General features: G+C 36.5%; 1 protein-coding gene across 1 annotated transcript in view; it reads right to left on the bottom strand.

Moving 5' to 3' along the window:
- GRID2 (glutamate ionotropic receptor delta type subunit 2) overlaps positions 1-15,071 on the bottom strand; it is a 1,108,517-nt gene that overhangs the window by 554,389 nt on the left and 539,057 nt on the right. The window contains exon 8 of the mRNA XM_042782610.1: positions 8,397-8,498. Within this exon, the coding sequence (XP_042638544.1) occupies positions 8,397-8,498 (102 nt within the window). The remainder of the gene's footprint in view (positions 1-8,396; positions 8,499-15,071) is intronic.

The raw sequence follows: 15,071 nt of genomic DNA on the forward strand, positions 1-15,071 counted from the left end.
AACGTCAAGCTGGAGGCTTTTCCTGACTCACACAGCTGCAGGGGCTGATGAGCTCAAGATTGGCAGGCAGTATACTGGCTGTTGACTCCAATGAATGATGAATCCAAGATCTCCAGGCCAAATGGTGGATTGTTCACTCACAGACAGTTGTAGGCAGCACAACAAGGTCCCGATCCACAGAAGAGTGGCTCTTTTCCCAGGATGTCCATAAATATATTGGAAGCAGGCCACATCCCTAGGGAAACTTCCTTTCAATGGATTGGCTGCTCAAAACATACACATCTGGTCCCATCATGGGGATAACCCACATCACAATTGCTTAAACCACACAGAATTGTGGTCCAGCCAAGTTGACACACATATCCAACTATAACATGGACTTTTAAAAATTTTCTTCAGATTTAAGTTAAGCTTACATATGAGCAAGAGATGGTGTGTTCCACAGTTGGCTCCTGGCCTTGTTCTGACTGATGATAGTGAGCTTTTCCATCGTCTCTTTCTACCGATGTAATCAATTTGATTTTTTGTGTATTCTATCCAGTGAGGTCCATGTGTATAGTTGCTATTTATATTGCTTAAAAAAGATATTTGCAATGAATAAGTCACTGGTTGTGCAAAATTCAATCATGCAGTCTCTGGTGTCATTTCTAACACCAAGGTCATATTTTCCAAGTACTCACGCTTCTTCTTTGTTTCCAACTTTTGCATTCCAATCATCAGTAATTATCAATACACCTTGATAGCATGTTTGGCCAATTTCAGACTGCAGAAGTTGATGGAAATTTTCAATTTTTTCATCTTTGGCTTTAGTGTTTGGTGTGTAAATAGTCATATTAACTGATCTTCCTTGTAGACATATGGATATTAACCTAACACTGACAACACTGTACTTCAGGATAGATCTTGAAATGTTATTTTTGACAATGAATGAGACACTATTCCTCTTCAATTGGTCATTCTTGGCATACTAGGCTATATAATTGTCTGATTAAAAATGGTGAATATGAGTTCAGCTCACTAATGCCTAGGATATTGATGTTTAGGCATTCCATTTCAGTTTTTATATAACTTCCAATTTCCTAGATTCATACTTTGTACATTCTATATTCTGAGTATTATAGGATGTTTGCAGCTGTTTCTTCTCATTTTGAGTCATGCTCCATTAGCAAATGAAGGTCCAGAAAATATATTTCATCCGCATGATTAAGGTTGCCTTTACTTTGAAGAAGGAGCTCTGGTGGCAGAGTAAGTAAGGCATTTGACTGTTAACCAGAAGGTCAGGGGTTCAAATTCACTAGCTGGGTATCAGGAGAAAGATGAGGCAATCTATTTCTGTAAAGATTTACAGCCTTGGAAACCCAAAAGTAGTCAATGTGAGTTAGAATCAACTCAATGGCAGTGGTTACTTTGAGTAGGCCACTCTTCCCTTTTTAACTTCACCAGAAGGCTGGTGGTTCAAACCCACCAGCCAGTCTTCAGAAGGAAGACTGGGCAATCTACTTCCACAGTGATACTGCCTTGGAAACCCAAGAAGGGGTCATTATGAGTTGGATCCAACTTGACAGCTGTGAGTTTGGGTTTTTCTTTGAGCTTTACTCTTCCCTGTTGTATTTTGACTGCCTTCCAATCTGAGGGGCTTATCTTCCAGCAGTATATCAGACAATATTTCCCTTCTAAATTTAATAAGATTTTAAGTGGCCAGTTTTTTTTTTTTTTTTTTTTTTCAGAAGTGGACCTGAGAATGTCCTTCTTCCTTGTCTTTCTCGTCTGGAAGCTCTGCTGAAACTTGTCTACCATGGGTGACCCTGCTGGTATTTGAAATACCAATGACATAACTTCCAGCCTTAAAGCAACTACACACAAGTCACCACAGTCTGACAAACTGATAGAAAAGTGGTGATTAGGAAGCTAGAAGTCTGAATTCAGAATATGGCTGTAGGGGAAGTCGATCTTTGTTTATTTCAGTTTTAATAGTCTGCAATCCTTGGTTCCTTGACCATCTTCACATGGCATCTATTTTCTTTCATTTGTTCTTCCTTTCCAGGAGCTCTGGTAACATAGTGCCTGAGGCATTTGACTGCTAACCAGAAGACTGGTGGTTCAAACCTACCAGCCACTCCTCGGAAGGAAGATTTGGCAATCTACTTCTATAGAGATACCACTTCAGACACCCAAGGAGGGGTCTCTATGAGTTGGATACAACTCAATAGCAGTGAGTGTCTCTGTGTCTATGCTGCTTTTTATGTTACGTAGAAGTGATTAGGTTTAGGACACAGTGATTGCCTATCCCAATTCATAAAGACCAAATAGGGCAGAGTAAAGTTGCCCCTTAGGGGTTCCAAGGCTGTAAATCTTTATGGAAGCAAACTGCCATATCTCCCTCCCATGGATGGCTGGTAGGTTCAAATCACAGATCCCTTAGTTAGCAGCCAAGTGCTTAACTACTGCACCACAAGGGCTCCTTGAGATTATACCCACAAGCATAAAGCATCCATTGCCATCAAGCCATAATGACCCAACGGGACAGAGTAAAACAGTCCTATAGGAGGTTCAATCCCACCAGCCACTCCTCAGAAGGAAGATTGGGCAATCTACTTCTGTAGTGACACTGCCTCGGAAACCCAAGAAGGGTTTGCTATGAGTCAGATCCAACTCAATGGCAGTGAGTTTGGTTTTGGTTTTTATAGGGTTTCCAAGGCTGCAATCTTTATAAAAGCAGACTACCATATCTTTCTCCAAGGGAGCAGCTGGTTGTTTCAAATTGGTGATCTTTTGTTTAGCAACTGAGTGCTTAACCACAGGCATAGGGGTTAGGATTCCAACAGATATTGTTAGATGACACAATATAGTCCCTAACATGTATGCAATAAAGAATATGGCTGGTCTTTTTCCCTGCTCTAGGACCTAACCTCTAAAGTCTTGGAATTTCCCCAATGATATTTTTGTTATTTAAGGTGGGCTTCTCAAACCACACCTGATCATTTGTGCTAACAAAGTGATTCATGGTGAGACCCTGGATTTTTTATGCTAATGAGATAACTCTGGATAGAGGCTGGCCATGCAAATAGATCAACCATGTGATCAGAGGGTTTGAGCCATGTGATATTAGCCTGACCTCTATATTGAGAAAGGGGGCTGTAGATTGAATTCAATTATCTGGCCAATGATTCAATTAATCATACCTAAATAATTAAATTCCAATAAAGACTGTGGGTAGGAAGTACAAGTTAGCTTCCCTAATTGACAATATTCTGCATATTTTTACATATCACTATGCTGGGAGGGTGACTTATCCTGATTCCACAGGGAGAAGACAATGGAAGCTTCGTATTAGGGACCATCCCAAACCTCACCCTATGTGTCTCTCCCTTTGGTTTTGATCTGTATCCTTTTGCTTAATATTACTATAATCACAAATATGGCACTTCCCTGAGTTTTGTGAGTTATTCTAGAGAATTATTGAACCTGAGGGAGTAGAGGGAACCTTGGAACTTGTAGCCACCTGGTCAGAAATGAGAGTAGACTAAGAATCTCACACTTGAAGCTTTTGGTGTTAAGTAATGGCAGTCTTGTAGAAGACTGTGAACTGAACCTTCAAATTTGGCCTAGTTGGTATAAGAAGTGATTGCAATAAGGAATAAATGAATAAACATATATAAAGGCCTTATAACAGGTCTATTAAATGGTTAGTACTGCTGCTGCATTGTTCATTTCCCCTCCAGATCCACTGTACCCTTGACTGTCCTGCTATGTGTCCTGGAAGGCTGACCCCTATGGGCTTATCACTTGGGCTACTTTGCTTCCTGGTTGGGTTTGACAATTGAAGGGGATGGAAAGACAAGAGCAAAGATATTGTTGTATTCATCCCTTCCCATTTCATTGCTCACTGATTGTGGTTTTGGAAGTGATTCTCTTTCTCCATTTTCTTTCTCTACCAAGGTTAACTCTGGTAGCATAGTGCCTAAGGCACTTGACTGCTAACCAGGAGGCTGGCGGTTCAAACCCACCAGCCACTCCTCGGAAGGAAGGTTGAGCAATCCTACTTCTGTACTGATACTGCCTCGGAAACCCAAGGAGGGGTCGCTATGAGTCGGGGCCAACTCGATGGCAAATAACAACAACAACAACACCACCAAGGTTAACAGCTGTGACTGAGTGGTTTCTCTCCAAGGCCTCTAGCTATTGCCAAATCAGTAATACTACTCCCTCCCTATGCCTCATCAATCATCATGGTACTCAAGAGTTCATATGTATATAGGTCCTAAGTGCTACAATGTACCTTGTTGATTCCTTTAACCTTACTTACATCATTGTTAATAACTATCTTTAATTAACCATTTGAATGTGTTATCTATCACAGAAAATATAGTGATAAATTATTTAGTTTAAGAGAAATATGTGCAGAGTAGAACTGCACTCCATAGGGTTTTCAGAGTTATGACCTTCAGGAAGGAGATCACCAGGCCTTTCTTCTGAGGCACTTTTAAGTGGTTTCAAGCAACCAACCTTTCAGTCGCAATTGACACCTTAACCAATTTGCTTCTCACTGCTGTCAAGCCCATTTGACTCGTAGCGACCCCTCCTTGAGTTTCCCAGGAAGTATCTCTACAGAAGTAGATTGCCCAATCTTCCTTCTAAGGAGTGGCTGGTAGGTTTGAACCACCAGCCTTCTGGTTAGCAGTCAAGTGCCTTAGGCCCTATGCCACCAAAGCTCCCAGTTGTGCTACCTAGAGACTCCTAAATATTAGGTTAGTTCCTTTAAATCAATGGAATATCATTAACAGTGATAGGAATGGGAGTTTCAAATAGATAAATAAATTTTATTAACCTGTGTGTAACTGATAGCATATATTTCCTAAGAAGTGAAGAGGGTATGTATGGAACTGCAACTTGATTGCTGTTAGGCTTTACATTATGTCCCCTCCTCTTTATTCCTTCTAGGAAGTATTGGAGGTAAATACTTGGTGTACAGGGAATTGGTGTTTAAGTCTACCATATGCCAAATCATGACCAATACAGGCCAAATTCTACTGCAGGGGTCAAATGGGGTAAAGCATCAAGATTCTGGTGTTGCTGAGTATGTTGGGGAGATGTGATTCTCTATTTTATGTAGACAAAGCTCACAAAGTCACACAATGAGAACTAGATTTGGAAAGATGCTTGCAGAAAATACATAATAAGGTCATTACTTTTTCTACTCCCATAGGAGTCATAGGAACAACCAGGAAGCATGTGAAATTATTAAGTACACTGGCTGTATTTTGCAGAAGTGTAGTAAGTGAAACAACCTTTTACTCAACTGGGCATCCAAGTTGATAAATTCATATCACATCACAGAAACATGGGGAAACTGATACTTTCTTATCTCTACTCACTAACTATATTCAGGATCTTTGCCTGGCTGAGCTTGCAGAAAACAGAGATCATTATGAGTCATGAAGGTGAGCCTGGGCATGCAGAAATTAAACTGTGTGAAGCAATACCACTTCATGCACAAAATAGCAATCACTTTGCTTGTTCTGGAAACGAGTTACAAATTATTGGCCCCTTGAAACTATTCCAATAAAACTCACCTTCATTTTATTCACAGTTAAACATTTAAAACTCTTAATTCACATAAAATCCTTTAGATCACAGTAGGTGTAGAGAGTATAATGTATTGTTAAGAGTGTGGAGATTGAGAGAATTGGACTCAGATTTCTTGGACTGGAATCCCAACTTTACTGCTTACTATCTATTCAAATGTCCACATTTGTTTTCAATCTCTGAAAGCCTTAATTTTACCATATATATACTTGGAATCATAATACTACTTATTTCTAGGGAATACTGTGAAGACTGAATCAGATAATGCATGCAAAGAGCTTAGGAAGATAGTTGGCACATAGTAAGCACTTAGGAAATTTTAGCTGTTTTTATCTCCCCAATAAGTCACTAGAAATACTTTCATGATATGTTCTATATTATTCATTTTGTATCTTTGACCAAGTCTACCATATAACACCAAATAAATATTTGCTTAACAAATGAATAGTTTGCCTTAGAAATGCGAATCTCAAAAAACAAAATAAAAAAGCATATATATTGCATTTTTTTCATCCTAATTACCAGAGAAGAGAATATTAATAGTGTATAGCACTTTCAACATCTGTCTTTTTTAATATTAGCACATCAGCGCAAATGCATATCCACCCTCTTAAACACATATGGAAGAAGCACATTGTCTCTTATAAAGTATTCACAATATAATTATTTACCAAAAAATAAAAACCCGATGAAAACAATAACTAAAAATTAAATTATAAGAATGAAAAAGGGGAAACAGGCTACAAATTTGTGTGTCATTTTATAGAAAATGATCATACATCCTTTATTTGACAGAGGAATTATGTTGAATCTATTTACTTTGCATGAGCCAATACAGAAAATGTAGGCATAGCTCTTATAAAATTTGGTGAACATCTAATTAGCAGGAACATATTTAAAAAATGTTTACCACACCCATTTACTAATTTGACAATTTATTTATCCTACAGGGAAGGCTTTTTCAAATTTGAAAATAAGTAGGCTATTCTGAAGTACAATAAAATTAATAGCTATGTGCAATTAGAACCAGGAGCTCTGGTAGCATAGTGCCTAAGGCACTTGACTGTTTGGTGCACCAAACACTCCTTGGAAGGAAGATTGGGCAATCTACTTCCATAGTGATACTGCCTTGGAAACCCAAGGAGGGGTCGCTATGAGTTGGGTCCAACTCAAGGACACATAACAATAACAACAACTATTAGAACCTAGGAGCTCTGGTGGCATAGTGCCTAAGACCTTTGACTGCTAACCAGAAGGCTGGTGGTTCAAACCCACCTGCCACTCATTGGAAGAAAGATTAGGTAATCTACTTCTGTAGTGAAGCTACTTCAGAAACCCAAGGAGGGGTCGCTATGCATTGGGTACAACTCCATGGCAGTGAGTCTGGTTTTATTAGAACCAGTTGCATTGAAGCTGATTCCTACTCACAGTGAGCCCCTGTATGTCAGAGTAGAACTGTGCTCCATAGGGTTTTCAATGGCTGGTATTTTGGAAGTAGATCACCAAGTCTTTCTTTTGAGGTCCCTTGGGATGGACTCAAACCTCCAATTTTTCAGTTAGCAACCAATCGCTTGAACTGTTTCTACCAAACAGGTACTCCTATGGGCTACTAAGTTTTGAAATTTTCTATAAAGTGGCACAAAGTTAAACACATTGAAATAGAAAGCGGGAGTATATCTCTTATGTTTTATGGTTATTTAAATAGTGTTGTTGTTGTTATTTGCCATTGAGCCGGCCCCGACTCATAGTGACCCCTCCTTGGGTTTCCAAGGCAGTATCACTACGGAAGTAGGATTGCCCAACCTTTCTTCCGAGGAGTGGCTGGTGGGTTTGAACTGTCAGACTTCTGGTTAGCAGTCAAGTGTCTTAGGCACTATGCTACCAGAGCTCCTATTTAAATAGTACTCGCTTGAATATTTTAATGTTCAAGAATATTTCTATTAACATCTTTTTATACTTATTTGTTGTTGTTGTTATGTGCCGTCGAGTCGGCCCCGACTCATAGCGACCCCTCCTTGGGTTTCCAAGGCAGTATCACTACGGAAGTAGGATTGCCCAACCTTCCTTCCAAGGAGTGGCTGTTTTATACTTACTAGGAGGGAAAATAATAATGTATAAAATAATAGGAATAGTTGTCACTTATGGATTTCCCTAATAAGTAAATGGAATTGTAATAAGTATTTCTCATGTAGAATTCTATTTAACATTCAAGGAAAGAATCACTAGATGACAAGCTTCACAAAGACAGAATCATGGCTATTTTATTCATTCATCTTCCCAGTATTCAGCACTGAGCTTGGCATGCAGCTGACACACAGTTAATATTTATTAAATAATTGTATGATTTTTCTTCCAAAATAGATCTTTATTAAAAAATGATTGTCTTAGTCTTCTAATATTTCACTATTACTAAATACATTCCATTTTATCAAATCTTTCCTAGTTTTATATGGTTATTTTCATTTATACATAGTATAGAATTTCAGAGAGAGAATGGGTCACATATACCTTTAATTTTATCATGTGTAGGAAACTGTAGAATAATAGAAATTGAATCTAAAGTCTCTAGAAAATCTTATTTAGCAAAGCACTGTAACTTAAAGAAAACCATTCAAAAATCTGATATTAATCCTCATAATTGTAATTGAAGGCTGGATAATATGAGCAGCAAAGAAAAAAAAAAGCTTAAAATTATAGTTAGAGCTTATAAAAAGCTCTTTAAAGATTATGGTATCAGTAATGAAACATAAATAAATGAAGGACAAAGTAATCTCTAGACACCAAAAGCACACGGGTCACATCAGACTCACCAGAACGGTCACGACACGTAGAACCACTCCACGCATGTTATTCTCCAGTTTCTTGTCAGTCAGTGACCCATTCAGCCCTGTGACAGGATTCCAGCATCCAAGCTGAAAGATAAGATAGTTTTGGTCAGATTTTGGCTTGAAGAACTGTCATATCACCTACATATAGCTCTTTCAGAGGACTTGTGGTGTCTCTTTGAATAATTAGTCTAAAAAGGGTCTTGCTCAGATTTTCTTTTTTAATAGCAAATGAAATAATAACAAATGCCATTTCCTGCTTTTAAATATCATCACATGGCATATGACAGTACCCAACCTGCTTTAGGAGGCTCACTGAAGACATTTGACTTAATGAGGAGTTATAAATGCACCAACAACTCAGTCTCACTAATGCACTAATTAGAAAAATAATAGCTCATATAATTCTAGCATAATGTCTGTTCTAATATATTCATTACTCTACAAGTTAGATTTTCTTACAGTTTCAATTGTTTTAATTAGATCTTACACTGCTTTTATTGTGAGAAAAAAGCTGCAAAATTCTTAATGTGGTTACAAGGATTATTGCTTTTATTTAAGGAAAAGATCATATATTTGGCTTTGTTGTTTTTAAAGTATTCACAGTACACAAAACAATATAATTTGCCTATTTTGTCAGTGCCGTCAGTTTTATTAGAATGTTTTGCAATAGCCTTTTTCCTTAAAGTCTTGCAATGATTCACTTCTTTTTATGCCCCAAAATACTGGTGTGGTTTTACATGCCCATGTAGTCCATACCTCTTGTAATATCTAAATTGGTGAGCTACCAATTTTAAGTTAATGCCTATATATCTCAGTGAAATAAAAATGAATGACTCTCAGTTCAGATGTAAGAAGAAAAGAAAGAGATGATATGAGTTGAATTAGCTGATAACTGCTCAAGGAGCAAAGCTGCAAAGAGAATGTTGTAATGCATATCATGGGAAGAAATGTTATGCTATTAATCTAGATACCAGCTCCATGAGCCTTCACATTTGAAAACCTACTCTATATTCACATATTCTAAAAACGTGACAGACATTTTGTCATACTTAGAGACTGTTTTGATTAACTAAATGGTTATAAGAGAACTAGATATTTGTGCAGTTTTCCCTCTGATGTCTGTGATTTGTTTCCTGGTGTTGCATTTTGTTTGTAGCTTCCAAAGTCATCAACATACTTGCAAGCCTCCTGCACAAATAAACAATTTAGGTGCTTTCTATTAAAACTCAAGTTTCTCTTTGAGCTCTCTAAAAAGTGTTTAATGAAGAAAACTAACGTGTATGTAATATATCATAAGAGAAGGATATGTCACAATATAAACAACAGAACTAGCTTTCTTCCTTACTAGAATAATTTGGAACATGCTGATAGCTGTTAGTTTCAACTGTAAAAGCACATTAAATTCATACAATGATGTGTCATTCTTAGTTACATAAAAGTCTAATTAGAACTTAGATCCAATTAGGAAATCCAAATGTGTTGAAAGTCTAATTATTAGAGATATTGTTGTAGTCCTCTTGCCAAATTCAAAACCTTGTGAAATTTCTTTTGAGTTTTGTTCTCTCTTGAAGTCCACCACAGTCTGCTCTAAATTACATTCCTTTATGTGTGCTTTTTCTAATTACTTCTTCAAGAGTATTTTATTTGCCAAGACCAAATATTGGTGGAGAAAAAGGTGATCTATAATGTTAAGTGAAGAGCTAAATTTCCAATGCATCTCTACATCTTACAATTACATTACTTAATTCTAAGCTTAATGAATAACATTTACAATATTCATGATAAATATTTCTTTTTATCTCTCTTGGAGCTGTTTTATAAGTTCAGTGAACTTTCTCACAAATTTCTCTAAATAAATGACGTCTTTAGTACCAATTTGAAGGTCTTGAGTAATAAAAATATATACTACTGAATTAGTAATAATGCTTGCTGAGTACTTTGTTTCAACAATGCTCTGGACAAGCATTTGAATGTATATAACTACCAACTTGTTTTTAGTTATGTCCTCATTTAAATTTAATTAAAGGTAGTGTTATGGATTGAATTTTGTCTGTGAAAATGTATGTTGCAATCCTAATCTCTGTACCTATATATACGACATTGTTTGGAAATCGTGTTTTGCTATGTTAATGAGTCCATTCTGGAATAGGGTAGATCCCAAAGGTAATAATTTTTGAGTGCATCTTACTGAAAGAGCAGAATAGACACAGACACATACATGGGGGAAGAGAACATGCGAGAACTCATCTACAAGCCAAGGAAGCCAAGGATTGTCTGGAGAAAACTTGTCCCATGGTCATTACCCTGATTTAGAGTTTAGCTTTCACAGCTGTAGACAATACATTTCTTTTCTTTAAAGTTATCCATTTATGGAATTCTTGTTATCACAGCACTACATAACTAAGACATATTTTCAATGTTTTAAATACCTCTAAAGCATTCTGAAGGAGGTCTGGTGGCATAGTGTCTAGGCGTTTGACTGCAAACCAGAAGGCTGGAGGTTCAAATCTACCAGCCACTCCTCAGAAGGAAGATTGGGCAATCTACTTCCATAGAGATACTGTCTTGGAAATCATAGGAGGGGTCACTATGAGTCGGAATTGACTTGACAGCAGTGAGTTTTTTTTTTTTTTTTTTTTAAAGCATCCTGATATTTGAATAAAAATAACAGAAAGCAATTGGAATAGGAAAACATAGCTTGTCTTTAGACCTAGGTATTCTCATATATATCATAAATGATGCAACTTCTTCTCAATACCAGAACTTTATTTTTCTCTGGACAGGTTCTCACATATATCACAAGATGATATTTCTCACCTTTGCTTGATAAAGGGCTTTCGTATTTTTATATTCTACATCCTTTTTTTTTTCTACCTGATTCACACATTTTTTGATCATAGCACTTGCAATGTTGTTCAGTATAAATTTCTATTCTTTACAGCATTGGTGTGACCTTTATGATCAATAAACTCCTTTACTCAGTTTCTCCTTCACATGCACTATCTGCAACGTTTCTTAAGTGAAAGCTGTAGAAACCAAGAACTAGGATATTCAGAAACTGAATTTTATTATAAAGAAAATTTAAGACAGATTACCTGGAAAGCTAGAAATAAGACATATGCATTCATCCCACATTAAATGGTTGAAACAAAGAAATTATTAAGAAATTAAAATACTATTTATTTCCAATATTGAATAGAACTATTAAATAATCTGTTTTTCTACATGTCAGCCATAGTACTGAGTTCTTCATCCATAATCTCATTTAATTTTCACAATAATTTTATAAGAATTTGCTATTACCATTATTATTTTATGAATAACTTAACTAAGGACTTAACTAAATTCCCATATTAACTAAGAGATGAATGTAGGTGAATTAGATGAAATTTAAGGCCAATCTTCCTTGTCTAGATTCAGTGTTTTTAATTGTACTTCTGCTTTATAGCTTATGATTTCTTTAATTATTTCATAAAAATGATATATTTCAGGTAGGTGGAGAAGATATTATTCCTATTTTATAGTCAAGGCAGATGAAGCTCAGAGTAGTTAAGTGACTTGCTCAAAATAATTGCTAATGAAATAACATCCTGGCAGTAAAACTTAATATGCAGAATCATCATCACCACCATCATCTTAAATTTTTTAACAACTATTACAACATTCACATTGTGCTAACCATGTGCCAATCATCTCAGAAGTTTACTAATTTATTTCTCAAAACAACTTTATGAGGAAAGTGTTATTATTATCTAAATTTTATGGAAGAAGAAACTGATGACCAAGGGGGTCTGCTTCTTCGATTGTATTATCTTTTATCCACTGGACCATCAGGAAGGCATTGGGGAAATAAAGAAAGAACTAGAAAAATGAAGTGAGAAAGAGATGTTCATAAAATATTCCTGGTACATTCTCCTTTCTCTGACCAACTTACTAAAAAGTAAGTGGGAGAACATGTTTCATTTCTCCTAAGACCTGATAATGTTTCTCAAAATGTATAGAAAGATGAATGAGGAAATAAGCAACAGCAACACCAGAGGAACTGTTGATTATCTACAATTTTTTAAAGGATTTCTCAAGTTTAAAGATTCCTTAATTTCTTTTCATACACACCCCTCTCCCTGAGGCTCACTTCAAGTTATTCTGTTTGATTGTAATATTCTTTCCAATATGAAGCAAAAAAAACAAGTTAGGTTCACAGAGATCCAAATCGAATTTGTATCTACAATGAGTACTATTCCTTGCAGCATAGAAAGATTGACCGTCATAATGTTTGATAAAAACTAGAAAAATTTCACTTAAGTTCAAGTGTGAGGCTTATTCAACAACTTCTCAGGTTTCATTGTTTGATACCTTGTTAACTTGACTTCTCTGGCTATGTGGAGAAGGTTGTATTTGTCTGGCTGTGTTTTTGCTTTTTGGTTCTTTTTTTTTTTTTCTTTAAATGCAGTCAGAGCCTAATAAAGATAATGCACACAAAATCTCATAACATGATCTATTTAGCTCTGAGCACTTTCTAACTAAAAAAATGATAACAATGGCTTCGGCAGCACATGAGATTTACAGAAAGTCATACTGCTGATGGCAAAATAAGATTCACTATCGTACAGAGTCTGGCAGTCCTGAGATAATTTAGAAGGGATAAAAAGAAATAAAAACCAACTCAATTTCCTTTCAATTACAGTATATCGATTTCTTATAGTATTTTCTGGTTGTTGCCTAAAGTCATTTAAAAACTTTAAAAATGTTTAATGCTTTAATTATTTCCTTCAGTGGTGCTTCAGCAATAATAATCTTGTAGCCTTCTGTTAAAATCAATGTAATATCATAAGTTCAACACACTGGTTGATGTATTTACATGAGAATCATAGCATGCTGCTACCATTATATTTACTAATAGCCAGATTTTATATATTTATTATTTTTCCTCCAATATTTTCACTTTTCATTTGTCCAAGGGTTGCAAGGGATAACTTTTGACTCTTGGGTTTTACGTCACTGTTTTTCAGACAGTGTTATATGTCAAAAAGGGCTGAACTGTCCAACTTAATTTTATCTCAATAATTTATAGGCTTTAATAACAGGAGTCAAGAGAGCTCTTAATTGAATACCAAATGGACTTAACTGCATTTTTTAGCTTGTACTCATATGAAACAAACTTAGCCTGGATATAGCACCGAAGTGCTTGCTGCAGGACACAAAATATTCACTGCACAGCACAGAGGGTTGTATGCTTTGAGCCACTAAATTTATTTACTTTCTCACCATCTAAACAAAAAGAGGGAACAACAAAAGCACTGGCCAAAGAGGTTGAAAATGTGCAGCATTTATCTGGATGATATCACTTTCATAATGGGATGTTGTTGTTATGTGCTGTCGAGTCAGACCCCACTCATAGCGACCCCTCCTAGGGTTTCTGAGGCAGTATTACTACAGAGGTAGATTGCCCAACCTTCCTTCTGAGGAGTGACTGGTGGGTTTGATCCTCCAGCCTTCTGGTTAGCAGTCAAGTGCCTTAGGCACTACGCTGCCAGAGCTCCCTTCATAATGGAATAGAAAGTATAAAAAATACATATAGCAGGTTGACTCTGATGCATGTTATGTAGAGTTATATTTGACATGTGTAGGTATGAAGTAAGCTGGTAATCCCTCCAGTAACAATTTTCTTTGTTTTTCACTTATGAAATAGGTTCAATTTATAGGACATGCTCCCTAGAGGATGATTATTACCACCTAAGATTCAATTCCTACCACTTGGTCATTACCATGAAGTAAAAATTGTGTTTTAGATTATGTGGAATATCCATTTATACTTAAATTTACTTCTGGAGAAAATGTCATTGAAAAGTTAGAGAAAAATCATGAAATCCAACAGTTTTGATCTCCCTGCTTCCACAAGGAAAACAAAAGTTTCAGTACTACATAACAAGATGAACATGTTAACTAATTTCTACAAATGGGGATTAAAAATATGAGTGAAAATATATAACAAGAACTAATCCAAACTTGCTTTATGAAGTCTAATAATGACTCTCAGTTGACAACTGACTTTGAACTGATATAAAGGTATTCTACAGTTATTGTACCCATTCTAATTGTGGTGTTGGTCAATGATATTGAATATGCCATGCACTGCTAGAAAAATAAACTAATAAGTCTTAAAAAAAATAAAACCACAATGTTCCTTAGAAGTGTGGATGGTGAGACTTTGGCTTTGCTTACTGTAGACATGTGAGGAAATACAATTGCTAGAAAAGAACGTCATGTTTGCTAGTTGTTGTTGTTAGGTGCCGTCAAGTCATCTCTGACTCATAGCAACCCCATGCACAGCAGAACGAAACACTGCCCAATCCCTCATCAGCTCCACCACCCCTGCTATACTTGAGCCCATCATTGCAGCCACTGTGTCAATCCATCTCATTGAAGACCTCCCCTTCTTTTGTCTACCCTCCACCCTACCACGCATGACATCGTTCTCCAAGGAATGGTCCCTTCTGACAACATGACCAAAGTAGGTGAGATGAAGTCTGGCCATTCTCGTTTCCAAGGAGCATTTCAGGTGCACTTCCTCCAGGACAGATCTGTTAGTTCTTTTAGCAGTCCATGGTACTTTCAGCATTCTTCACCAGAACCACAACTCAAAAGCATCAATTCTTC

This window comes from Orycteropus afer, unplaced genomic scaffold (genome assembly GCF_000298275.1).
Source record: "Orycteropus afer afer isolate SDZICR_OR568_19922 unplaced genomic scaffold, OryAfe1.0 scaffold00389, whole genome shotgun sequence".
In the NCBI taxonomy this organism is placed as follows: domain Eukaryota; kingdom Metazoa; phylum Chordata; class Mammalia; order Tubulidentata; family Orycteropodidae; genus Orycteropus; species Orycteropus afer.